The following is a 26831-nucleotide window of genomic DNA, read 5'->3' as shown; positions in this document are numbered from 1 at the left end:
CAATCTCACAAATCGTGAGATCACGACCTGAGCTGAAATCAACAATTGGACGCTTAACTGATTGAGCCACACACGTGCCCCCAAAGCTTATACTCACAATAGCATTCTGTGTTATGAGCAAACAATCAAGAAAGAAGACTGGGTCAAACACTTTCTGTGTGGACAGAGGTAAATCACTGTATATCTATATACTGGGGACAAAAATATTTGTGGTCATTTTTCTCACAAATGCCACAAAGAACAAGTTTGAGACTACTGCTTTGAAAGCATTTGGTGAATAAAAGAATATGAAGTGTTTTCATCCAATTAACTTTTCAAAATGAGTTTATTTGCTCGTTGAAACTGATATACTGCAAGGACAATCAAGTAAGTCTTACCTAAAATCACAATCAACAGTTTCTGGAATGCATCTGACACAGCCTTCTGAATAGCAAGCTTCTGGACTGTCCGCCTTTTCATAAGAAATGATAATGGCCCTGCATCCAACCAAAACAAATGGATTTAACATGCCTATCTGAATGATAACTGATTTGGGGGTTATATGTGTAAAGGTGAAAATACATCCATGATTCGTCGTTCATTATCTTAGCAAGTAAGGGCAGGCACAACACAAGGCTGAATGACTCTGCTGTAGGTATATCCTGGCAGGGCACATTTTGACTGCCCTGATCTACTCCAGAAGTTTTGGAAGTACCAAAAGGGAGACTCAAGCCAAGAAAGTGGCACAGATCTCACATCGCTCGTAGATTTCAAATGGACAGGCGGAAACTCTAGTTTCAGACCCTACTGCAGACCCTACTCTCCTGTGCATCAAGGGCTGGAGTCACATGGGGAGAAAGGTTCGGTGGTAGTGCACATGACCGCCTGGTCTCTTCCTGGGCATCACCCAAGGGAGCCTTACTCCCTTAGCCTTGCTAACAGCCCTGCCCCTCCCGGAAAACCCTAAGCCTAAGTGCTGTAGGCACTGGGAGAAAACACAGTACCAATGGGAATACCTTTTCTAGGCATCTGTATTTGACTCTTTACACTCCAGCCCTTTGATAGGAGGCAAAGGACTCAACATTCACACAAGAGTTTATTTAAGTCTTTAGATGATCACTTTGCTGGGATCACTGCAGGCTGCAAGAGATATGTATTTGAAGGACTATTTTAGCACAAGGCGAATTCTTAACCAAAAATGGGAAAAACATTACTTCCCTCCTCCTAAACTTCTTGGCAGAAAGTCAGCTTTAGAATTTTAAAGTTAAAGGTTCTTTCAGGTATTGCCTGAGATAAAAGCCTGTACCGTAGGCCAGAAAAACTCTGCCTAGGGCTTTAGGAGCTTAGCAAGGGGGAGGGCTGGATGATGAATCTGAAAAGATGAGTTTTTAGAGAGAAAGAGGGATTCTGCCTCCCCTCCACCCCCACCCCCACCGTAAACGGGCCTTCCTCCAGGTTATCCAAAGGCTCCTCGGCCATGCCAGCTCCGGGACTCCGGCACTCATAGGATGGCAACACCACCTCTAAAGCACAGAAGAATTTCAGGCTCTGCTTCTGAAGTGGTGGCACAGTATCTTCATTTGCCCTTTCTTCAAGGTCAGAAAGATCCTGAAGCTGTTAGGATTTTATTTTTTTTTTATGTTTATTTATTTTTGACAGAGAGAGAGAGAGAGAGAGAGAGAGAGAGCGAGCGAGCGAGCATGAGCAGGGGAGGGGCAGAGAGAGAGGGAGACACAGAATCCGAAACAGGCTCCAGGCTCTGAGCGGCCGGCACAGAGCCCCACGCGGGGCTCGAACTCACAGACCGTGAGATCATGACCTGAGCCGAAGTCGGACGCTCAACGGACTGAACCACCCAGGCGCCCCGAGCTATGTTGCAGAAACCAAATACAGGCATGCAGAGAGGATGCAGAGGAAAGCGGTGTAGAAAGGAAGACTTCCTGGCGGGCGTGGGCTTGGAACTGGGTTGTCAAGGTGGTGGTGGTTAGAGGGGGAAGCGCCCCCGCCAAGGCTGACAACAGGGCTGGCGGGTGGGGTGCGTGGACCACACACAGAGTGCTCTCTGGCCCTGGGGCCACGGAGGCGGGGTTTCATCCCTGAGCGTACCCGGGGGGCAAAGACTGGAGGCTCCCCTCTCCCCGGGGTTAGCAGGTTAGCGGCTGGCTTCGGAGCAGCCTCGATTAGCATTATCTTGCTCTGGAGGCTGGGCAGAAGGGAATGGAGGTCTTCGATGGTAAGCTCCAGAGGAGAAGAGGGAGGTGACTGACGCAGAAGCAAGAGGGGGCCACTGGAAGCAAGTTCCTAACCCGGTTAAGAAGTGATTATGCGGTCATTTTCAAGGGCTATGCCGGTTACCAGGCACCTCCCAGGAGGTCCCGGCTGGCAGGCTGCCGATTCACCATTACACCTGGGATGCGGAGCTGGGCCCGGTGTGCAGCTGGGCAAGGAGCCCGGCCTCAGGCAGCTGGGGTGGATCTTTACAGATGAAAATGATGGGTAAGGACTCTGCTGTTGCCATAGAAACTGACTCTGGATGGATGAGATATAGTTCAGTGGGTAACGGGGAGAATGACACCCACCGCCAGGCTTCGCTCTGGAACCCACCATTCCAGCCGTGGTCATGGGCTCTGTCCACCGCCGTCTGCGTCCCCTACGGGACATCACAAGCCGGCAATGTGTGTGCCAGTTCACGTCAGTATCTGAGGGGCTCGGGAGAGGCCCTCAAATCCGAAAAGCCTTTGGTATGGCTCCTGCCACCCCAGTTAGCTGTGCCTGGCGAGAATATGGGACAGTGCCAGGCCAGGGGATTGTAGTTGGGCTGAGGGCCACAAACTAGCACCAGGCCAAGATGGCCCGGGGAGGTGGCCCACAGGCAGCAGGAATGGCGGGACACTGGCCCGGGAGTAGGTGACCTCCACTCTGATTCCAGACCGACCATTACCGACTGGCTGAATGATCCCTGGCAAGTCACTTTCCCTGAGGTCAGCCGTGGTGGTCCCTAGGGACCCCTTCCAGCTCCACTTTCCCTCTGTTCTGGGCTTTGGAACCCGACGTTTTCATCTCAGCCCCAAGTGTCAGCCCACTGAACTGACCTGCCGTGGCACAGGGTACCCGTCCCCCGTCCCCACCCCCGCGCCCAGAGACAAGCCCAGGACTTTCCCAGGCTGCCGCACAGGGTCTGAGACAGGCAAGATGCCGGGGCGGCCCCCATCCTGCCAGCCTCTGCTGCTCAGGGCCATCCTGCCCCCGAGCTCAGGGGCGTCTGAGCACACAGAGGGACGTTCTCCTGTGCAGAGGGGTGGGGAACGGAGCAGGGCAGAGAGTAATGAACCTGCTTTCAGATACCCCGTACCTGGCCTTCAAGCCCAAGCCCGAGCCCTGCCCCCACTAGGGCACACCCCTTTGCTCACACTGTTCCCTCGGAGACCTTCCTCCCAAGCTGCACCTGGTCAAATCTGACTCATCCAGGGATTCGGTGCCATTGCTTCCCCCAGCGAGTAGATGCTACCTGGTACCTATGGCGACAGAGTTTGAGTATTTTACTGTTGTGAGCTAGATGGGCGCGTTGTTCAAGGGGAGTGTGGCCGACTGTGCTTCCCTCAGATGGCCACACCCATGGGTTTATCCCACCCCACCTGCTCTTTCGTCACACTGTGGCTGATGGATGACACACTGTGGGGGAGTGGGGGGGAGGCTTGAGACTGCAGAAAGATGTCCTGTGACTTCCAAGGCTTGGCCACAGAAAGGATGCAGCTCCCACCTGGCTCTCTCTCTCGGGCCACTCACTCTTGGAACATGAGGCTGCGAGGAAGCCTTGTGTAGACGTTCCAGTGGACAGCCCCAGCTAAGGAGCGCAGCGGACATCAAGCACCAGACATGGGAGTGAATCTCCAGATGATTCTCCTCCCCGGCCGTGGAATCTTCCGGCTGAGGCTCTAGCATCATGGAGCAGAGGTGACCCATCCCAGCCATGCCCTGTCCTAAGTCCAGACCGTTAGAAACCAGGAGGTGTAGGGGCGCCTGGGTGGCGCAGTCGGTTAAGCGTCCGACTTCAGCCAGGTCACGATCTCGCGGTCCGTGAGTTCGAGCCCCGCGTCAGGCTCTGGGCTGATGGCTCGGAGCCTGGAGCCTGTTTCCGATTCTGTGTCTCCCTCTCTCTCTGCCCCTCCCCCGTTCATGCTCTGTCTCTCTCTGTCCCAAAAATAAATAAACGTTGAAAAAAAAAAATTTTTTTAAAGAGCACAAAAGGTCTCGGCTATCAGGTGGTCGGCAGGAGGGGCTCTCCGGGAAACCACGTGAGGGCGAGGGGCCACGTGTGGCCACGTGTGCCTTCTCAGAATCGTGCATTCTGTAATTTCGGCAGTTGTGGGATTTCTTGGTCTCAGTGGTGCCTATCGTAGCAGCCACTTTCATGGTAAGTTCAGTAAACGGAAAAAGACCCAGATACCAAGTGATGCCAAATTATGGTTCGTCGCAAGCACAAGTAGCAGCTGCGGGCGAAGGGAAGGTGGTCACTTGTGGACTCCTCATACTTCAGCTCCAAAAGAAAGGACCCCAGACTCAGGGCTCTGTCTCACCACCAAAGTAACAAAACGCGAGGATACGTAACCAAGACGTCAACGCGGGTACCCAACTGGTGGATGAGGCCAGAACGAAGGGCCTCCTCCCTGTCCCCCAGAAAAGCCCCCACCTTCAAGGTCAGTCTCTGGGCCCTCAGTCCGTCCAGCATACTGTGCCCGCCTCCGGTGAGGTCGTCCATGCCATGGTGAATTTTCTGGAGGGAGGAGTTGAAATGCAGCGAGCTATCCATTGGGATGGTCGTGTCGGAGTCCTGTGAAAGAGACGCAGGCACAGGATTAGCTCTGCCGCCTGGTCAGCTCCTGGGGTCCCAGCGGGTCTGACTGCTCCGCCTGTCGGCCAAGGCCAAGCCAGAGAGACAGCCAGATGCACACGGCCTGTGAATTCCTGCCTCTCCACCATGACCACCACTTAAGAAGGAACATCAGTCCTGCAAGGTCTTGCTGGGCTTCTCCTGAAGGCTTTCTCTGACTACTCCCCTATTAACTTAGCTTGTTCCAAATGTTCCTTTCCTTGGCTTTCCCTTAACACAGTATTACAGGTTTGCTTTTGTTCTGCAGCTGTTTTATCTACAGCTGTCGCTGCACTTAGACGGAGTCTGACTAAGGACAAAGGAGACGAAGGCCTAATGGGTAGTCGGGATGGGACAATTCTCCTCAGCGGTCCAGAAAGGGCTGTAAAGAAATGAAGGAAGAAAAAAACTGACACCGATCAAGTACTTTCCACCCTGATGCCCATTACCCTAAGCTCACTTAATCCTTATCCTAACGTTATAACACAGTTACTGTACTATCCCCATTTTAGAGGTGAAGAAACTGAAGCTCAGAGAGGTCTAAGATCACACAGAGCTGTTCAGTCCAGCGGGGCCTGTATCTCACTACTGAGTGCAGAGCCGGCCCTCTTAACCATCCTGTGGGAAGAAACACTGAGACTGGCCTCAGGGCTCTAAGTTTACACCAGAAGCGGACTGGATACAGAAGGCAGTCAGGACTGGCCATAGTTCCCTTCTTTCCCGCCTCCCGACAATCGCACATTCTTCTGCCATGCCCGGTCATTCTCCCCTCTTTCAATCACCACGAAGAGGTTCAACCACCTCTTCCTTGCTGCATACGTTCAGAATCACTTTTCATGCACCTGCTCTCAGTGCCCCTGCTAACACGGGAGCGTTTCGAGAAGCAGGCGGGGACCACAGCTTTTCACTTTTTCACAAGCTTTACTTTCACAAGCATCTTCAACAATGTTCTGCATACAGCTAATGCTCAGTGGGTCACAAGACTCCAGTGTTTGAACGAATCAAAGAGAGGCTTCTCTTCATTCGACAAGCGTTTATTGAGTGCCTTCTGTATACAAATCGTTCTTACCCTTCCGCCTGAAAGGGTAGACCTAATTGGGCATTATCACTCAGAAAAACATACCATAGTTCCAGCTCACAGAGTGACCGGCAAGAAGTTCATTTGGCAAAGTCAACTTTGATTAAGGGGCACTGCGTGCAGAGCACCGCACCGAGCTGATATGCAAACAAAAGAATTCTGAGCGACCATCCCTGACCTAAAAGAGGTCTGAGTACCCAATGCCATAGTGATCAAAAGCCCACACACCTTTTGGCATGTTGTAGAGTTCATTACACTTTTGAAAGGCAGCTATGAAAACTTGAAACTACCGAAAGGAAGGAAGGAAGGAAGGAAGGAAGGAAGGAAGGAAGGAAGGAAGGAAGGAAGACAGACAGCTGCGCCTACCACTATGCCTCCAACACGTCCTCATCACACTTCTGAATTGTTAATCAGTGTTACTTGACTGCTTACTCTAGAGAAGCAGAAACTACACAGGCACATTCTGAAACACTCGGGGAAATTTGCCGCAAGTGTGGACACAGCAGAGAGACTTAAGCATCTGTGAAACGTGGGCTGATTTGAATTCTGAGGGCAGGCTTAGAGAGCTAAGACCTCTTTAGAAAATGAACCTCTCTGTTAAAACAAAACAACCCAAAACCCACCTCACTTGGTGGAAATACATTATAAGGGACCTGAAAAAGGCCAGTGTGTCCTCTAGCCATCAACAGCCATGTGCAGGAATGGATCCTATTAAGACCGAGGGGCAGGGGCAAGGGTCTCCCAAAAACCAAACATGCACACCAACCAGGCCACTTTCGAACAGGCTCAAGTCAAGCAATCCATCCAAAACAAAAGACCTGTTAACAAATTCCTCCAAATTGCTGCTCAGATTTGGGGCAAAAACATTTTAAGGCATCTGACACGGGAACCACACACATACACAGCACGGTGGCAAGTGCCTGCAGGCAGCTTTGAAATGCTGCCCCTCGTGACAAATGGTTTCCGTTCTCATCATCTGTCTCTACCTGATCAGAAACCGTTTCCACCATGGGAACTTCCACCTCTCAGTCAAACCCAGGTCATTTTCACCCCTGCCCACTCCTTCACTTTAACTGCTTCCACTTCGGGTTTTCGTGTTAGAGAAGGAGGTTCCCTGTCTAGGTCTAGTGTCTGTGGCAAGGCACAAAGCCCACTGTTACTTCCAGTCCATCGGCTGCGGACACCCCCTACAAAGATGAAGCTCCAGGACCCGAGTTTCAGTGGCGACGAGCTGCCGAGTGCCTGTAGACACTGCCCCCCCACCCCCTCCCGCCCCCCAACCAGGAGCCTGGCTTACGTTAGTGGTGAAGGTTCGAGACAGAAGTTCCTCTCGCTGTCTCTCCTGCTGCTCCCTGGCGTATCGCCGATGCTGGAAGTTTCTGAGAGAAGTCTGCAGGTGCTGGACATCACACTTTAACTGGTCAACACGACTGGAATTGATGGAGACAGAGATTACATTCCAGAAACCCAGGGCCGCACATTCTGAGCGGCCAGCCTTCGTATTCAAGAAAGATGCTTCCTTACTTCTCCCTACACCACTGCATGCTGTCCCCACCAAAATGATCTGATTTTGATCACTGATGTTGAAAACAAAGAAGCGGCCTGTGGTTAAAGTACGGTTGTAGCACAAGAGATCCCAACAGCTTTACTTAAGCATCTGCTGGTCTCTGATTCTGGATGCATGACAGGGAACAGGTGACAGGAAGCAGGCTCAACGACCTCTCCCTGACCTGCCACGGATTATATCGCTTTTCAAGAAGGAGCCCAAGGGCACCTTTCGAGTAAAGCAACAACAAAGTTTCATAAGAACTTTTGGGAGCAGGGGCTGGGCTGGAGGTGGTGAGGGTTTTCATTTGAATTTCATGGCGGAGTATCAAATGTTAGATCAGTTATTTCATTATAAATCGGCTGACTGAAGTGATTAAGGGCAAGATTTCATCTCAATCCAAGAATGCAGCAGGAACCAGAGGGCAGTGCACACCTCCCTGGCTGCTGGAGGCTTCAAGTAAGGCCACGGGTCTGGCCAGAAAAACGGTATTGGAGGCAAAATTTCAAAATGACCCAATGTAAGGAGACACAGGCTTCTGAGCCCCTAACCTCACAGGCTTTTTATTTTCAGGAAATATCATTGAAACGAAACCGTGCCCTTTAGAGGGACTCCATCTTCACAGAGTCTCAGTTTTTCAATGTGTAAATGGATTTTCAGAATATCTGACAGCCTCCCCTGGACAAGAGGCGTCACAACACTCACAGTTTGGCATTCTGTCTTTTGTTCGGGGGCTCCTTGCTGGACAGAATCTCCAGACGTTCTAGATGGCTGAATATCTGGTCAATGCTTGCTTGGATTTCGTTTTCTACTACTGCACAAAAGAGAAAAAAAGAGTAATTGCTGGAAAAGAGACAGCTTAAATTAGAATGATACAATAAACATGTCTTTTTCCATATCCAATAAATTCAAAGAAACCCATTCGAAAAGGAGAAAAACGCATATCGTACTGAATAATGGAAAAAAATTCAAGTGATACGGATTCTGTAAATGTCGCTCTAAACACACACACGCATATATACATGTAGCTGTTAATGTCATAGCAATGCCAATTGTTTAAAAAGCTACAGATAAGTCTGTAGAAATATATTTCCTGCCTTTAGAAAATACAATGAATATTTGGGTTGTCCAAATAAAATATTTTAAGCAAAATGCAGTATCTTCTGAAACAGAATGAGGTCTCTTTTCCTTTGAGATTATTCTCAGATACGAGTTAGAAATATCTAGTAAGAAGGCTGCCAATTGAATTCCCTACAGTAATGAGGTTAAAAGAAAAAAAAGCACAAAGGGGAAGATTAGTGTGTGAAACACAGGGAAGAGCTCCCTTGAGGCTTTCCATAAGGACGGGCAGGCTGATGCTGGAATCCCCAAAATAGACTGAATATCACTAGGAAAGGCCCAGGAAAGAATCCACAGAGGTAAAGATATGATAAATACAGTCATTTTCCTTATCCCTCTTGATAAACAGTCAACATGGCCTCTTTTCCATTTCTAATCATGTGACAGTGAGACTGCTGGGAAGGCAAACAAAGCAGATGGATAGGAACTAAACCGCGTACAAAAAGGGCACCCAGGGGGGCGTCTGGGTGGCTCAGTCGGTTAAGCATCCGACTGTGCCCGACTGCTGATTGCAGCACAGGTTGCGGTCTCACGGTTCGTGGGATCGAGCCCCACACCAGGGTCTCTGACAGCTCAGAGCCTGTTTGGGATTCTCTCTCTCTCTCTCTCTCCCCCTCTCTCTCTGCCCCTCCCCTGCTTGTGTGCTCTCTCTCTCTCTCAAATAAATAAATAAATAAACAAACAAACAAACAAACAAACAAACAAACAAACATTAACCAAAAAAAAAGGTACCCAGATTGCTTCTTGCCCAATAAAGACACGACAGTAAAGAAGCAATGTGACCCTCCTAGGCCAACCTGCAGCAGCTAACATATGCACTCTAGATTAGAACAGGGTGGGGCACAGAACCCAGAAAAGAGATGCTTTCGATGCTCCGAAAAGGAGGCATGAGCAAACAGAAAAGGGCATGAGGACAGCCAGGTGGGGAGGTGAACGGGTGGCTTCAGCAACGTGTGGGCAACCAGTGGCATCTGTTGTGGCCAGCTCAGAGAAAGGACCTTTTCTGGCCAACAGAAAACTGTAAAACAGAAAGCAGCACTCTTCTCAAATGAAACCACAGTGTGGGAACTACACTAATTAATGTTGCTATTCGTTTCTGAATAATCCTCCTAAAAAGCCACCGTTCTCAGCTCAGAAGAAATGACCAATTCCAGTTAAACATCTCTGAGTTTGTACGGAGTACATTCCTCCCAGGGCTCGGTAATTAGATTAAGACAGAGGAGAGGAGGTCCATTCCCACAGGGCCCTGTCAGGGTGAGTTGAGGGGTAATGGGGGATAAGGCCTGTGGGATTCCACGGGGCGCAATGAGAGAAGTCAGAGGCTTTGCCAGAGGGTTTTTCTGTCCACCCCTAACAACAGAACTCCTTCGGCATGGAATCATTAAGCCCCTGAGGCAGCAAGGCGGTCAGGAAACCCAGCCCATTAGCATCGTGTCATCGGGAGAAAGGACTCTGCTCTCCATAGTTAATTACTCACAGTGCAGAGACTGCGTGTCCGCGGTCTCCAGGCGTCCCACGTGAGACTGGATCTCGTGGACCTGCCTATCCAAGGAAGAGAGAGGAAATGAGTGAGACAGGAGTCATCGACAGTGCTTCGGTCAGGAAAGACAAACTTTCTGATGCCAACGTGTAACTGATTTAAATCGACAGCATCACTGAACTGTAAACTTTGTTAAGTGGCACTTGAGGCCACATGTTTTGGCCCGGTTTCTAATATTTTACCATGAATATTAATAAGAACACTAACTTACTTTGTAACACTAACAGGCGGCGCTTACTAAGTGCCTGCCACATCGGAGACATTCTGCAAAGTCAATAACCCTATGCGGAAAGGACCATTATCATCTTCGTTTTATAAATAAGACAACCGAAGCCCAGAAAGGTTATGTAACTTGTTCAAGGTCACACAGCAAGTGATAAACCTCAATCCGGACCCAGCCAATCCCACTCTCTGTTCTTTGACCCGATGTGCTGAGCGCTGGTCTGTACTAGGGAGAGTCAAAGGGCAAGAAAGATATAATCCTTGTCCTTGAGAAACAATGTAATTAGGAACAACAGGCCAGAGAGACATGACAAGTCCCAAGAAGATTTAGGGGAACATCACTACATGTAAGTGTAAACAAAAAGGAAGCCGAGGGGCTCCGCGCAGTGGCGTGGTGCCAAGGAAACGTAAGAAAATAAGAGTAAAAGCTGGCGGAACCCGGTGGCGTCAAGTGAGTTCTAAAGAGCACTCTGAAGACAGAAGCTTGACCTGATGAGGGAAGAGATGAAGAAAAGGATCGGCAAAAAGGCACGTGGATTACAAGCAGGTGGGCCTGCCCGGAAGCGAGTAGGGGTCGGAGGGGAGAAGGGATGAGGCGATCAGTGCGAGAAAACTATCAGAGGAAGGTCCTGAAAGACGGGGATGTCCCGTCCGGTAAAGGCCTTTCCCTGGCAATCCCAGGCGAGTGCCACCTCATTGGGAAATGCGACACCGTACCCTGGCTCGCCAGCGTGGTCTCAGGTGGCGGGCCCTAGCGTGCTCTCCGGAGGCTCCTCGGGGCTTGACCAAGGTCACCCCCAGAGCCCTTCCTAGCAGTCGTCTGCGATCAGTTCTGGAATACTGCCTATGCTACCCCAACAACAGGCTCCTGGTGCTTCCGGTCTCTCACATCAGAGCCACAGGAAAGCAGTCTGCTGAGCAACTATATCACCTCCAACCCTTGAGGGAAAGGTCAGCAACCAGCCTCCACCATGGGCACCACACTCTGTGAACCCAAATTTACCAATGCAAGCCAGAAGCCCAAACTGGGTTTCAACTCTGTCTTGTCTTTTCCAGGGCTTTCCTGCGGACTCTAAACATGACCCACGGCACCAGAAGCAAGGCCAGCGCTCTACTGAGTCTGAGCGCACCTGGGTAAGACCCACGGCCCTGAAAGGAAACTAGAAATCACCACTAGAGATGGAGGGACCAGACTGCTCCTCCGGTAAGATAGGTCCTGATAGTGTAGAATGAGGGCACGTGGAGGTACGGAGGTAGATGGAGGAACACAGCTTGAGTTAACCAACATCTGGGTCAGGGTAACCACAGAGACAGCAAGAGGACTGCACGGCGACGCCGATGGGAAGACAATTCGGATTTTACCGAAGGCCTGCACGTAGGCCATGAGGTAAGTTGTCAATGGCAGCTTCATAGAGCAAATGTGAAAATTAGCAGTGTTGACAGGAACGGGAACAGAAGAAAAAAGGGAGGGGGGCAGGGGGCAAAGAGTATCCAAGACAACTCTGAATCAAGTATGAGAGGGATGACCTGGTCCACCTGCTATGAGGACTTATGACAAAGCCATAATAACAACACAAAACCAAACAAAACAACATCATTGCAGTGCGGAGACAGACAAACCCTAACCCTGACCCAGGAGCAAAGAATAGAGTCCAGACACAAAAAGAAACGCAAGATGGTTTAAAGCCCAAATGTAAAAGGCAAGGCTTCAAAATTTTCTGGAGAAAATACAGGAATGCATACTATGACTTCAGGTTGAAGAAGAATTTCCTAAACAAGGCAAAAAACAATACTGTCCCCCAAACCACACACACCACAAGACTCGTCAATTTGACTACATTAAAACAAAACACCTGTCTACACCAAAGACGCTCTAAAAAAATAAAAAGACAGGCAGAGACTGGAAGATACCCGCGGCAGATAAGAAAGGACTAATGTCTAGAGTATATTAAAAAATGCTGCAAATCAACAGGAAAAGTCAAAGCACTTTTGTAAAATGGGCAAAGAGCAAATGACAGAAAAGAAAACCCAAACATATCTGTATCTATATCTATATCCATATCTACATCTATATCTATATCTATTATTCCACTTGACTAGTAATCAGAAGAATGCAAAGTCAAAATAATGAGATAGTACATTTCTCCCATGGATTGACAAATACTTTAAACTTTAAGGACGAGGGCTTCATGGCAGGCTAAATAATGGTACCCAAGGGATGCTAGCAAAGATTTCCAGCATTCTACCACAGGACTGCCTTCAGCTCTACGTTTTGTTCAAGATTTTTTAACAAACCAACTTACGTTGATGACATTTGCACATCACTCTGTGCTAATGAGCCTAGGTTAGGATGTTGTACCACAAAACAAATAGTAATATTTTCATTTAGGCTAAAATAGTAAGATGAAATTTGTCAGGGATGAAAAGCATTCCCACTTAAGACTTTTTTAAAAAGTCCCCAATGTACAATATCAAGTGGCATTCCATCCTGGGAGCTGTCTGTTAAAGGCCCCTATTAAAGACTTTCCCTGGGGGCGCCTGGGTGGCGCAGTCGGTTAAGCGTCCGACTTCACCCAGGTCACGATCTCATGGTCCGTGAGTTCGAGCCCCGCGTCGGGCTCTGGGCTGATGATGGCCCAGAGCCTGGAGCCTGCTTCCGATTCTGTGTCTCCCTCTCTCTCTGCCCCTCCCCCGTTCATGCTCTGTCTCTCTGTCCCAAAAATAAATAAACGTTGAAAAAAAAAATAAAAAAATAAAGACTTCCCCTGATGGAAGATGGATGAAGAGGATGACCGGGAAAGAGTCTAGAAGTCAAGTCATGAAGAGGAATGGTCAAAAGAGCTAGTGATAATAAGCCTCTGAGAAAAGAAAAGAAAAGAAAAGAAAAGAAAAGAAAAGAAAAGAAAAGAAAAGAAGAGAAGAAAAGAAAAGAAAAGAAAAGAAAAAAGAAAAGAGAAAAAAAACCCTCCATTAAAATGGGGCAGCTGGTGCTTTTCAAATACCTAGAGCTGACATACAGGCAGAGGAATGGGCTCATTCTCCACTGCGGCTCCTGAAGGGAGAGCCAGAACCAAGAGCCCCATTCAAGAGGGTAGCTTTCAGCTCAACCTGCCCCTCCCCACAAAAACCCCAGAATAATTATGAACTCTCTCTCTTCAAGCAAAGGAAGAAGGGGGGCGCCTGGGTGGCTCAGTCAGTTGAGCGTCGACTCTTGGTAGGCTCAGGTCATGATCTCATGGTTCATGGGTTCGAGCCCCGTGTCGGGAGGGCTCTGCGCTGACAGCTGGGAGCCTGCTTGGGGTTCTCCCTCTCTCTGCGCGCCCCCCCAACTCGTGTTCATTCTCTCTCTAAACTTAAAAAAAAAGAAAAAAAGAAAAAAAGGAAGAAGAAAAAGAGCTCCTGCATGTTTAAACACAGGGTACATGAACTGCTTCGGGTTTTATAAAGGGTCTTCCTGACTAAAGGGAGTTGGAATGGAAGATTTTGCCAGTCCCCTCCAATTTTTAAAGTCTATGAGGACAGGGTGAGAGATGATGGCAACACTCACCCTATAAACACCCTTCAGGTGGCTTATACCGTTTTCTAAGCCAAAATGGACAAACTTTAAAGTTGCAGGGAAACAATACTGACTTCTCCCACCTAAGCTCCGAATGCTCTGAATGAACTAGAAGAGATACGGCCAAGAAAATGATTCCAATCTCTACATTTCATGCCTGGGAGGAAATCAAATGCAAAACAACAAAGCAAGCAGGCATGGCATAGGGGGGACTACTATGTGGCAAGTCTGTTTTAAACCGAACTGGGAATTCAGACAACACACTTGAAGCCAGTAAGGAACAGGTGATGCACAGGCAGGACTTGGGGCGGGCGGGGGAGGGGGGGGCAGGTGGACACTAGAAACCAGAAGTCTTAGCCCTGTCCAACATGGGGTCCGTGGTGGGCTTAGGTAATGACATCACCAAGCAGAGAGACCTAATAGTAAGAAAACAAGGTCACTGTTGCTGACTAAAAACAAACAAACAAACAAACAAACAAACAAATCCAGTCTGTAGAAATGAAATTGCTTTTTTAAAGTCCATGGAACTACTCTCATCCTTTCATATACACCTATTTTGTATCCATGCTGCCTCTGACCCCTACGAGCAGGGAACAGTTTTAGAGTTAAAAGATACTGGTTGCAAGTTCTGGTCCCACTATGGACTGGCTGAGGAACCAGGAACAAGCCATTTAACTCCTTGGTGCCTCAGTCTCCGATAAAACAGGGTACACACATGAATCAATAATCACAACTATTTAAAGGCTCATAGATCCAAATGCAATATGAAATTGCTGTGTAACCTTTACGGCATCATACAAACATTTGTGGTTGTTTTTGCTTTACTTAAAAGTAGTGGGAACCATCTGGTCATTTTCACCTCACCCACCTTGCCGCTTCTACATTTAGCCTCTCACCAGAAGGCAAAATCAAAAAAAGGGAAAAACTGGTCTTCAGATAAGGTAACAGTTTTCACACCCAGCTGCTCACCAAAATCACTTGGAGAGCTTGTTAAAAATAGAGCTTCTTGTGCTCCAGACCTACTGAATCGGAAGCTCTAGGGATAGAGGGACCTAGGTGGCTTAGTCGGCTAAGTGTCCGGCTTCAGCTCAGGTCATGATCCCACGATTCGTGGGTTCGAGCCCCGCTTTGGGCTCTGTGCTGACAGCCTGGAGCCTAGAGCCTGCTTCGGACTCTGTAGCTCCCTCTCTCTCTCTCTCCCCCTCCCCCACTCACACTCTAATTCTCAAAAATAAATATTTTTTAAAAAATTAAAACCGCAAAGAATCTCTAGAGATAATAAGGTCCAGGGCACTGAGTGATCCTAGACTATACAGGGGACAAATATAGACACCTCTACAACCACTTGAATATCAAAAATAGAAGCCTGGCCACTTATTCATCTATAAAGTTCATCCTAATGCAGTATTACTTAAGCATAAAATGTTTATTCTGATTTTCACCTCCCCTCCCTCCCCCACTCATTGCTCAGGCAGTTAAGAAGGAGTTTTCAAGATACAGAACTTTCAAGTACTGATTTCATTCCAACGTACTGTCAGGGACATGGCCAGAGATAACCACAAAGTGGGTTCAAAGTTCCAGTAAAATTAAGATGCTCAGTTACTGTTGTGTCAATTCAGCCTCAATCATTAATTTCTGCAACTGCAAAAGTTAATTGCTGACGCTCGCAGGATTGTGTGTTTCCTTTTAAGACACTCAATCACCAGTATCATGAAGCTGAAAGGAGCCTCAAAGTTTATGAGCTCCAAACTAACATTTTATAGATCAGAAAAAGAAGTCTAGAACCAGAACTCCCAGGACTGGTTCAATACTTCAGGGGAAAGACACACTAAAAGATCTGTCCTTTCTTAGTAACACAAAAATAATTCTATTTCATTCCTTTTCCAATGGACTCACAGGTCTGATTATTTAAGTTCCATCATATATATAGATATAAAATTTTTTTTTCTAAAGTCGTCTCCACGCCCAGCTTGAAGCTTAACGCAGGGCTTGAACTCCCCACCCAGAGATCAAGCCGTGAGCTGAGATCAAGAGTCAGATGTCCAACCGACTGAGCCACACAGGCGACCCGTCCCTTCTTATACTTTTTATATGAGAATAGGGCTCCCTATTTTAAAGGGCTCCGTTTTAAAACTGTTACAAAGTAGGTTTTATATTTGCACTCAAACCAAACACTTCATCATTATGGTCTCTGGTATAAACCAAATCAAAAGAAAAGGGAAAAAAGTGTAGCAGCAACAACAGATTAGTGTCAATCAAGAGTTGGGGCCGACGTCATTTAGGAGCTGTGAGTTACAATGAAACTTATTCTGACGACCTTAGCTCAATGATGGCTCTTTCTAAACTAAAGAAGATTCCGTTTGTATTGTTCCTTTACACTCCATCCAATCCTGCCACACCTTAGATTTTTTTCGGACGTCCCTGGGCTCTCCAAGTGAATAGTAAACTAGGTGTAGGGGCCCTGACTCCCACCATCTCTACCAACCCAGAGCAGTGAGTTGGCAGGTGCTGGACAAACAATTTATCATCTGTAAGTGTGACTTTCCCTTCACCTAGTCTACTTAGCAGGTAGTCGCGGCCTCGAAGATCCCATGAGCCGTCCGGCCCAACGTCCCCACGCATCAGGCCGGACCCTCCATCCGCCGCCGACTTGGGCATCCCGCCAGAGACAGAACTTCCGAGCCGCCCCCGGCAGCGCCCCGGCGGAAGGACTCGGCCTCCACACTGGCGGGCGCCCGAGGCCCCAGCCAGGGGAGCCGGCCTCGCCCAGCCTGGCTGCGCCCCCGCCCGTGCCCCGACGCGGCCCTCACTTGTGCGTTTGCTGGTACAGCGGCTCCACGTCGCCGGCCCCGCCGGGTCCGGCCCTGGCTTCCCTGGAACACGTCCTCACGGCCCCCCCCCCCGTCCGGCTTCCGGCTGCCGGCTCCCGGTCGCAGGACCCGCCCCCTCCTGCCGGCCAGGGCTGCCCCGGCGCGCGCCCTGCCGGTGGTGATGGAGACAGAAGAGGAGGGCGACGGAGAAGAGGCCCGGACAAAAAGGCTAAGAGTAGTCAGAGGCACTGCCGCAGATCCGGGACGAGGAAGCATAGTTGTGGGTAGGGGGGCGGGCTTCGGCATCGAGTCAGGCGTTGACAAGGGCAGTCGGAGAAGTAGGGACGTGAGGTCCTCAGAGCAAAGCTGCAGGAGAGCTGGTGGACTCCTGCCATTCCCCAGCGGAGGCAGGCTTGGGGGGGCTGTTCTCGCTCTGCTTCCCAGTAAACTGCTCAGTTGTGGGTCTGGAGCTTGCGCTCCGCTGGGCTCCTGTGCGCAAGCATCTCCTATGTCAAATATGTCCGGTTACTACTCCCCCCCCCCCCCCCCCCATTTATCCTTCCAATAAACTCCCAATGAATGAGTGGTAACCGTGTCTTGTGTGCTGTGGGGAAACCGGTTCCTCTTGCCCTCAAGAGAGGTCGCAGTCTAGGAAAGGAAGTGAGATAGGGGTACAAATAAACAGCTGCAAGGGAGAAAGTCCAAAGAGACAGCTGAGCTAGGGTCAGCCCCGTCGGAGATTCAGGAAAGACTTAATGTAGGAGGTGGCATTTGAGTTAAGACTTGAAGGATCTGGACGCTTCGGTCTCTCCACGTGGACCTAACCCATGTCCACCCTCCAGGCTTATCTACAGTTCCTCCCAAGGGAGGAGATGTTCCTCTTCCTTTGACAAGTTGATGCTTTTATTTTCCTGTATCCTGGAGCCCACCCAGTCTTGTGTCCTAAGAGACCGTCCACCCATGTACGTTCTTTCCCTAACATTTTCCCACTTATTCTAATATTTATTAATGAGCACCTGCTATTACCAGGCACGGATATTGGAGGAGGAATACAAGTAATAGAACCCTCAAATCTCTCATCTTCTCTCATAGCCTGTTGAGAGGGTTAGTCACGCCCTCAAGCAACATTTTCAGGTCGAGTAAGTACTACAGTTGATATTCTGGAGAAAAGCAAGAAGGGTTCATGGACTAAACAGCCTATGAATGGGGCCTTCAAGAATCAATAGAGTTTTAACAGTATCTTACACAAGCTCACTACTCTGTAAATGTTGATCTTGTTGGCCTAATGGAGATGAAGGGAAGGGCATTTGAAGCTGAGGGGATAGCTTGAGAAAAGGAAAAAAGCGGGAAAGAACATAGACCTTCTGTGGCTGGGTTTAGGGGGCTTGGGGGCAGTAATAGTGTTAGAAGGAGAGCTGGAGCCAGATCATGGGGGATCTTAAATGTCATGCTTAGATTTTTATTTATAGGTTTCTTTTTTAATTCTATAAGTAGTTAGAAGCCTTTAGAGGTTGGATAGAAATTTTAAATTTTCTCAAAGAATTTTTATGCCAATATTTTGCTCTTCTTTGGACCTCACAGCTTCCTGGTGAGGTGGGTTAGGCAGATAAGGGTACTGAGGTCCAGAAGACCTCTCCTCTGCTTCTCAGTCTCTAAGGTGTTTATATGGACATGGCCTTTCTCTAAAGAGAAGAAAACTCCATCTCCCCATCTTGCTGCACTTGAAACTTCTCATTTCTTTTATGACTAAACCACATAGACAACAGATCTACCCTGTCAACATCTCTATGGGTAGCTTGCCTTCCAACCTCTCCTTTGTTCTACTAGAACTATTTTTCTAGGCTCACCAGAGTCTACCTGACTTAGTCCGGTGGTGTCTTTCCATGACTCTCCATACAGGTATTCATTGAGTTCATACTACATATCAGGCACAGTGCAAGGACTGGGGCACAAAGATGAGTAAAACATACATCAGCTTGCCATAGAAGTTCTTTAATATACACATCTACACAGGAGGGAACCATCTACAGAAATAATTAGAATACTATGTAGCTAGTGTGGGATAGAGGTAATTAGGACCTGTGTGATGACAGAGAAGTGACACTTAGCCTAGTTTGGGGATTCAAGAGGGCTTCAAAGAGGAGATGATACCTGAACCGAGTCTTGATTTATTTATTTAATGCTAGTTACATTATTACTCGTGATGCTGCGTCATCCTTCACACTGAACGTGAATGCTGACTTCCAATGACCCAAAGTTTGTCACTGTGCTTCATTGATGATGACACTAATGGCACGTTTTCCCTAGAGTATGCAGGAAAATATGAATAATAATTCACTGTTCAGAATTACTCAGTATAAATTTACAATAATATATCTTCCAACTATGTTTTTTTTTTTTTCTTGAAATTTGTTAGGCCTTAATCACAGCTTTCCTAGAATATGATCTCTTTCAGTGTTGACTGCAACACTGCTTTCCACATACTGAAACCATTTGGCAGAGGGCAAAGGGTAGTTAGGCTACAGGTGCATGGGTGAAACAAAAAGAGAAGTCCCACTCATGTAAGGGATGCATGGCCCTCACCTCGCCCTACCTAAGACTGACCCAGAGGCTCGTGGCGTCAGTACAGTGATCAAAAGAAGGGAAAGACATTGATTGTAAAAGCCAGTTGGCAGAGTAATGGTCTCCAGCAGAAGATAGGCATGGCCACCTCTGGAGCACTGCCTGACCTGCAGTGCAAAGCCTGTGGTGGGTGTGGGATGACCACCCTTACCAGGTGGAGGTGGGGAGCCCCACTATTCTGGTGTGTTGTAGAGTGGAGGCAGCCTTGTGGTCAGAACACAGGCCGGCAAGTGCCATGGCACAGACCCAAACAGGTGGCTTAACTCCAAGCGCCAATGGTCGACTGTCAGTACCCCAGAATCCTGAACTCATCTTGTATCCAATGTGAATGGGAATCACCCCAAATCAGCAAGTCACTACCACGCAGGCAGCCTGATCTTATGCAATGCCACAAAAGAAATACTGTGCTGGTGGATAGAAGCAATATGCTCACCAGGTTTCCCTGGACAACCCACAGGCATGGGCCCTGAAGCTTTTCAGGGCACTTGGTCAGTCCCATGCATGGGACGGGAGTTTGGAGAGTACCCTGAAGAGGAGAAACAGACTAGAATGATTGCCTCCACTGAAGGGGGGTTTAGAAAGATTCAAAAATAGCACTCCAAAGTGTGGGGCCCACTGAGGCCTGGGTCCTTGGCCAGGGACTTTACTTGCCTGGGTCTTAGGACTATAGCGTGTAGTTGAATAAAGGTGGTTTCATATTTTTTGCTCCCATTAAACGATGGAGTCGAATTCCATTTCCTTTTTAATCTGAGCTGGATTTAGTGACTTGTTTAATGAATATAATGTGACAGAAGAGAAACTCTGGGTTTTCCAAGGCCAGGTCATAAGAAGCCTTGCAGTTTCCACCCAGCTCTTTGGAAGGCTTATGCTGGTAACCCCAAATCACCTTGGAAGAAGTCCAATTACCCTAAGGCCATCATTCTGGAAAGTCTATATGTGTAGGTGCTTCACTCAACATGCCCCAACTGAGCCAACTCTTCCAGCCAAGGCCCCAGACATGTAGGTGAAGCCAGCTCGTAACCTTTATACCAGTCCATCCACCAGCTGAACCCCTCAAGTGACCTCTCCAGGAAGAAGAATGGAAAAGAAGAATCACCCAGCTGAGCCTATGCCTGAATTCCTGTCCCAGGACATCAAGAGATATAGCAAAATGGGTGGTATTTTAAGCCACTGAGTTTGGAGGTCGTTTGTTATGCAGCAATAGCCCCCTGACCTCAAAAAGTTTATCATCTAAAAAAAAAAAAAAAAGTCTATCATCTAGATGGAGAGACAGGGTACAGGGCTTATGAAAAGGCAACGACGCAGAGAAGACAATTAAGTTCTGCCACAATGCAGAGAAGAAAGAGATCTCTTTGAATGTGGATGATGAAAGAAGGCTTTCCAGAAGAGACGAGATTTCAGCTGGACCTTGAAATACACGAAAGATAAGACGCATGGAGAAGCGGGCCCCGGGCATTCCTGGCAAGCAGGGAAGTGATCTGTCCAACTTGATGGAACTTAATTCTTATCTCTGAAACCCAATGAATCTGTTGTGTGTCTCTGGCCCCCTAATTGAGATTGAATAGAGCAATTCTGTTAGCCCTTCTCCCAAACGGTCAGTGCTCCCTATGCTCCCCCACCCTGGTCTCTGCCCCTCCCTCCCAGTGCACCTTCTGGTCCTGTTTCCTCCTGAGCCCCCTTTGCCCCTACTGTCCATCCCACCTGTGCTGATGTTCACACACCCCTGTGTCAGCTGGGACTATGTCTCACTTCCCCTACCAGCCTATAAGAGCCCATCGAGACACCCTATCACTCCTCAACCACTCCCTCCCCTTTTCCATCATCTTCTTGAATGATGCCCAAGAGATCCTTAAAACACAGAGATGTGCTGTCATACCTACGCTGGAACCTTTGCCTGCCGTTTCAGAGGCCCAGAATTATTTGAGGTTGACTTTTAGGTGATTATAAGCTGTCTGCATCAGAGGAGCCACTCTTGCTGAAAGGCTTGTCACTTGAAATCGAGGCGGAGTGCTGAACACAATGCCTCCTCCTTAAGGACTTTCTCGGCAGGTTCTCATTCTGTGCTCCTAACTACCTGGGAGAGGCAGGACCCTGGTTTTCTAGACAAGTGTGCTGAGCTTTGAGAAGTGAACATGCCTGGCCAAGCTGACGGTGGGACAGGGGAGCCAAGGTCCAGGCTACGTAGTACTATCCTGCCTTTTGACCCAAAAAGGGCCTTGCCACAGATAAGTTAAGATGCCTCTGATGGCTTCTGCTTTGGACAGCAACAAAACCCTAGTCACTCTCCAAAGCCAGAGAAACATAATCTCATTGCCTCTGGGTTTGCTCCCAAACTCCCTCGATTAAAGCTGAGCAGACAGAAAGGATGGCATTTCTGAATTCAGGGGCTGCAACAAAGCTAAAACAAAAAACAAAAAACAAAAAAACCACCAAGCATGTGTGGCTCCTTCCAGGACCCACCAGGTGGAGGGGATGCTGCCCCGGGGGCTGCAGGAGGTGGGGAGGGGTCTCCACGGAAGCTGCCCTTCATGGACCGTCCATCAGCAAATTGTCTCATGTAGCCATAACAGCCAGGAGCGAGGTGGGGGGAGCAGGGTTTTGTCCAAGGAGAGCCAATGTATTGTAAACAGGATAAAAGGGGCTGGAAAGCCCCACTTATCACTGACTAATGTGTCCCCAAGTCATCAGGGAGCTAGACCCTCACCGACAGCCCTGAGCAAAGGGAAAGAGAATTCCCGATTAACCCCATCACCTGTGAGCAGAGCCAGGGCAAAGGTCTGGCTTTTCCTCTTGCTAAGTGATTCCCATGGGGATCAGCACAGTTTCTAGGGGGCCCTCTGCCAGACTGGAGAAATGCCTTCTGAGTCCTCAGCTCTTTGGGCCCCCACGGAACAAGGTGTATGTGCGGGTATGCTTGGGAGGAGGGGAGGCCGGAGGAAGACAGAGGTGGCATAAGGTTTGGGAGAAGTTGCAGGGGGAGGGCGGTGGTCTCCTGGTTCATCGTGGGGGACAAGGAGACCTGTGTGCCAGCACGTGGAGGAACCGATTGGCCTAACTTAGACTTGAGGGACCGACTGAGAGATTGCTGTCTGGACCCCAATGATCTCGTTCATTCTTTCCAAGCCCCTTGTGTGCAGGTATGTTAATTTACAGACGAGAAAACAGAGGCTCAGAGAGGTTATGTGCCCAAAGTTACCCAGTGGGTGGCCTCACTAGCTAGCGGCCAGGGCACCTCAGCACCAGCGGGAGCAGGTGTGTACCAGGTCGGTACTTGAGTGTGACAACTTTTGAGGGATGCTTGGCTCCACGGGGTTTTACTTCCCTCTGAACGTACCTCCCCCACCCCAAGAGCTTTCCTTGGTCATCTCCGGTCTCTTCCTTTCGGGCTCCCATTTTCCCGGACCATCGAGGCAAAGGGTAGTAGGCAGAGTTCAGGATTTGATAAAGACAGCCTGAGTTTGATTTTCCAACTTGACCCTTTGGACAAATCAATTCATTCCTCTGAGCTTCAGCTTCTTTATCTGTTAGATGGGGACACTCCCTGTCCTTTTACTGAATTGAAAGAGGATTCAAGAGAAGGGGAATGAAGGGCTTCGCACAAGATTTGAGTGTTAATGACTTTCACAGTGACTGTCGTGGGACCTTCTGAGTCCATTTCTTGCCTCCGGTTTTCTCCCCTCAGCCTGCCCGCCTCTCTAGACATATTGCTTTCAGATCCACCTGCCTAAAACGCCTCCTTATGCATGTCTCCTGCTCAGGAACCATCAGTGACTCCCTGCTACTGCTTCCTTGGCCTGGAACTCACCTTTCCTGGTCTGATCCATCACGAGCGCCCAAACCTAGAGCTTCTGCCTCCTTGCCTGACCATGGGCTTGAGTCACAGCTCTCACTTGGGCCGGGGTGGGGTGGGGGTGGGGGGGTCCAAACACATTGTGTGTTCACATCCTCTCGTATCTGCGGGCCTGTGGCTCCTTGGGCCGATCCATCACCTCTTCCAAGCTGGCTCAGATCCCAGCCCGTCCTGCAGCGGACTTCCTGACCACCCATCCTGCAGCAGCCTCTCTACCCTCTTGTCTTTATCTTCCTCTGTGCCTTAGCATTCACCTCGTGGAAGTCTTGGCTCTCCATGGATAATCAGTGTCCGGGTTAGATCATAAGCTTCTTGGGGACAAAGACCTGCTTGTATCTCTCAATGAATCTGCTCAACTAATCTAGGCTAGAGAGGCAGTGGGCTTACAGGGGATGTCCTCAGGAATCAATCCAGCTGAATATCAGGAGACAGTGCCTTACCTCAACACCTCAGCCCCTTGAACGGCAGTACTTTGAGGATCCGGCTTATGGGAGGACTCAATATACACCCATGAGTTAACCAAAGCTGTGGCAGTGTGTGTGTGTGTGTGGGGGGGGGGGGGGCAGGGATTGTGTTTAGCAGGTGGCAACTTAGTGGGCCTTGGCAAAGGGTGCCAATCTAAAGGCCTCTATTCTATGGCCCCGTGGGCTTGCCCTAAGCGTGCAGGAGCCCCTGTATCATCCCTTCATTTCTGCCATTCAAAGAGTCTGCTGGGATTTAGGTGTGGCATGGGCAGTGAGAGGCATGGAGAAATCTCCTTCAATGACCTTCATAAACAGTGAACTGATAACCAAGCCACCCACTCATTTCCCATCAGAGAAACTGAGGCCCAAAGAGGGGATATGACCTACCCATATCAGAGAGTTCAAAGTGTAGCTGGGGTGGGAAGCTACATGTCTTGATTCCTGTCTGGGGCTTAACTCCCCTACCTCACGCTGCCTGTTGAGTGACACACGTGATGAGGCCCTGTAAACAGGGGTTCTAGAAGCGCAGGTCTGGGAATCGGAGCTCAGGACCCAGATTGTGTTCAACGTGCCAAGAGGCAAAACAGGCCAATCCAGACTGAAAAGTATCCAAGAAGGAGTCCCTAGGCAGGCCCCTCTCCAAGGCCCCCAAATTCGCCACACCTTGGTGCGTTCCATCTGGTTGTTTTCTCCCCTTGAAAGGAAGGTGCCGTCCCCACAGCCCTAGCTACATGGCGGTCACTAGCCACCAGCCACCTGTGGCTATTGAGGACTCGAAGTGTGGCTAACACACACTGATACGTGCTGCAAATGTAAGAGACACAATGGCTTTCACAAAATTTCGCGCAAAAATACGTAGAATATGTGGATACCTTTTCACGTTAATTCGTGTTGAAATGATAACGTTATTAAAATGAATTTCACCTGTTTCTTTTTCCTTGTTTAATATGACGTCTGGAAATTTAAAATTAAATCCGTGGCTCACATTTGTAGCTTCCGCTGTGCTTCTGTCAGGACGGCACTGGTCCAGGGTACTTGGCCTTGGCTTCCCTCTGAGATTGCAGGCTCTGGAGGGCAGAGAGCTGCCTTGAATAGTACTTGTCCACTCAAGTGGTTCCTCTAAGTCCGGCATCCCAGGACCTGCACGTGCTGATGCACAAACTGGGTACTTAGTTCTCCAGACTGCATAGCCTGTCCATATGGGCTCCTCTGGGGTGCCTTGGATCCACAGAGTCTCAGAACTGGGTATGGGAGCAATCAAGGCAGGCTTTCCGTTGGAGATGAATGGGGCTTTGGGTTTGGGTCCAGGATAAGGCAAGCCGGGTGCCAGGGGCACAAAATTTGAGTCACTCATTCTCAGGATGGGGCTAGAAACCTTACTTGCCACTTGGCTGTTCGCAGCCTTGCCAGCCTCCGGTATGGTTCCTTCAGAGGGCCCCAGGCCGGAACCACATCTCCACAGGGGTCCACAGCTAAATTCACCGCAGTCCCAGGGTGATCCTAACAGCCACCTTCCAGGGCAAAACCCCCCACTCAACACCCCGCCAAGTCAACCCCGCATATAATCCAGATTCAGCCCCGATTCCTCCACATCCCGGGCCCCTTCGCTGTACTTTGAGTGCCTCCAGGAGACAAGCGGCATTAATGGCAATAATTTTGCAGCTTTGAAAGGGAAGCGCCCAAAACCCTGAGGCGTGGGGGCTACAGGAGCTCTCTGAGGAGAGGGCCAGACAGCAGGCATCCCTCAGAGGCCTCCGTCCCGCTGCAGGCCATGGGGCCAACGTGTCCCAACATTGACAGGCTTCCTTGCACAAGCCAGACCTCACAGAGTGAGGGGGGTGCGTGAGGAGGGGGGACAAGGAGGCTCGACAAGAGGGTCGGGGGCTCATCCATCAAGAACCGTCAAACAGCAGGGCCACAGCCTGCCTGAACGTTAGGCTTTTTCAAGGGGACTTCTGCAGCTCCCCCACCCCAAAACCTTAGCCTCCTGAAATCAAGCACATTCCACCGGAGAGGGATTAGGGGGTTGGCAACCCAGGCCGGGCTGGCCCCTGCCTGCTCACCCACGGTGCTGGGACGGAACCCCCCCTCCACCGTCCCCCAACTGGAGCTGTGGTTATGGGGCCCAGGGCAAGGCAGAAATTGGTGGGGCCTTTTTGTCTGCCCCTGCTTTTAAGAAAATAGCACACAGTTTGAGAGGCGATATTTACTATCTTTTCTTTTTTTAAATCGGGAGAGGTGGGTCGCAGCGGGGGTCTCCAAAGCCTTGTTAGAGCCAAGGGCTGGGGCTGGAGAGTGGAAAGGGCCCCTTAGGTAAGAGCAGAGGACCAGTGCGGTCCTCCCCACTGAAACCAACACCTGCACTGGCTGATCGTCCACAACCACTGGGGATCAGCCAGCCTCAGGGGGCCTGAGTGCTCATGGACATGGTTAGGTCTCTCTGCCAGGGGGTCAAGGGCACAGGCTCCCTTGTCTCCTTCCCTCCACACTGGGACCCAGAGGACAGCGGGCCAGGAAGAACCCCAAACCTTGACAGTTGCTCATCAAGGCATCAGAAAGACCTATGTTCAGATCCTGGCTCAGCCCCCTGCCACCTGTTGACCTTGGCCGGCTACTTGAATTCTCCAAGCCCCGTTTCCTTAATTGGCAAGTAGTCCTAGTACGCTCTGGTATACTGGAAAGCCATCAGGTCTGGCTATCAGAGAGGCCCGAGTGGGGCCAGTGGCATGCTGTGCATCCTTGGGTAAGTTACTTGACTGCTCTGACCTTCATTTTCCTTATGAGGTTTTTACAAGGATTAAGTGAAATCACATGTTTGAAAGTACCTGGCACAACGCACGGTGGGTGGCGCCACCAGATGGAATTCATCCCCTTGTCTCCTGCCCTCCCCCCACTTCACGGTATAACTGCCCTTGGTGCCTGCACGATATAGCTCTGATCACCCTAATCACCCTAGCTGCAGTGTAGCTGTGGCAGTTATATGCTGGTCTCTCAGGTGGTGGGTTCCAGGCAGGACACTGTGATAGCGCCTAGTATACATATGGTGCTCAAGCAGTGCTCTTATTTTTGTACCTTTGGGAGGTAGGGTTGCATATGACTTAAGAGCATCGACTCTGCAGCCTGAGTTCAAAAGCCGGCTCTGCCCCTTACTGGATGGGCACTCTTAGGCCAGTCA

General features: G+C 49.5%; 1 protein-coding gene across 1 annotated transcript; it reads right to left on the bottom strand.

Annotated features, from left to right (window-relative positions):
* Nucleotides 1–992: 992 nt before the first annotated feature.
* On the bottom strand, nt 993–23389 carry LOC147571052 (uncharacterized). Its single transcript, XM_086696665.1, has 7 exons — nt 23148–23389; nt 22047–22135; nt 16721–16889; nt 10070–10134; nt 8179–8287; nt 7225–7357; nt 993–4810 (listed from the first exon to the last, which is right to left on the bottom strand). The coding sequence occupies exons 1-7, from the start codon at nt 23387–23389 to the stop codon at nt 4553–4555; spliced, it is 1065 nt and encodes a 354-aa protein (XP_086552791.1). The 3' UTR covers nt 993–4552.
* Nucleotides 23390–26831: the final 3442 nt, after the last annotated feature.

This window comes from Puma concolor, unplaced genomic scaffold (assembly GCF_028749965.1).
Source record: "Puma concolor isolate L17-30 unplaced genomic scaffold, mPumCon1.1.hap2 unalloc_scaffold_69, whole genome shotgun sequence".
Lineage (NCBI taxonomy): Eukaryota > Metazoa > Chordata > Mammalia > Carnivora > Felidae > Puma > Puma concolor.
The sequence above is the reverse complement of the archived record's forward strand: the minus strand, read 5'-3'. Positions and strand labels throughout refer to the sequence as shown.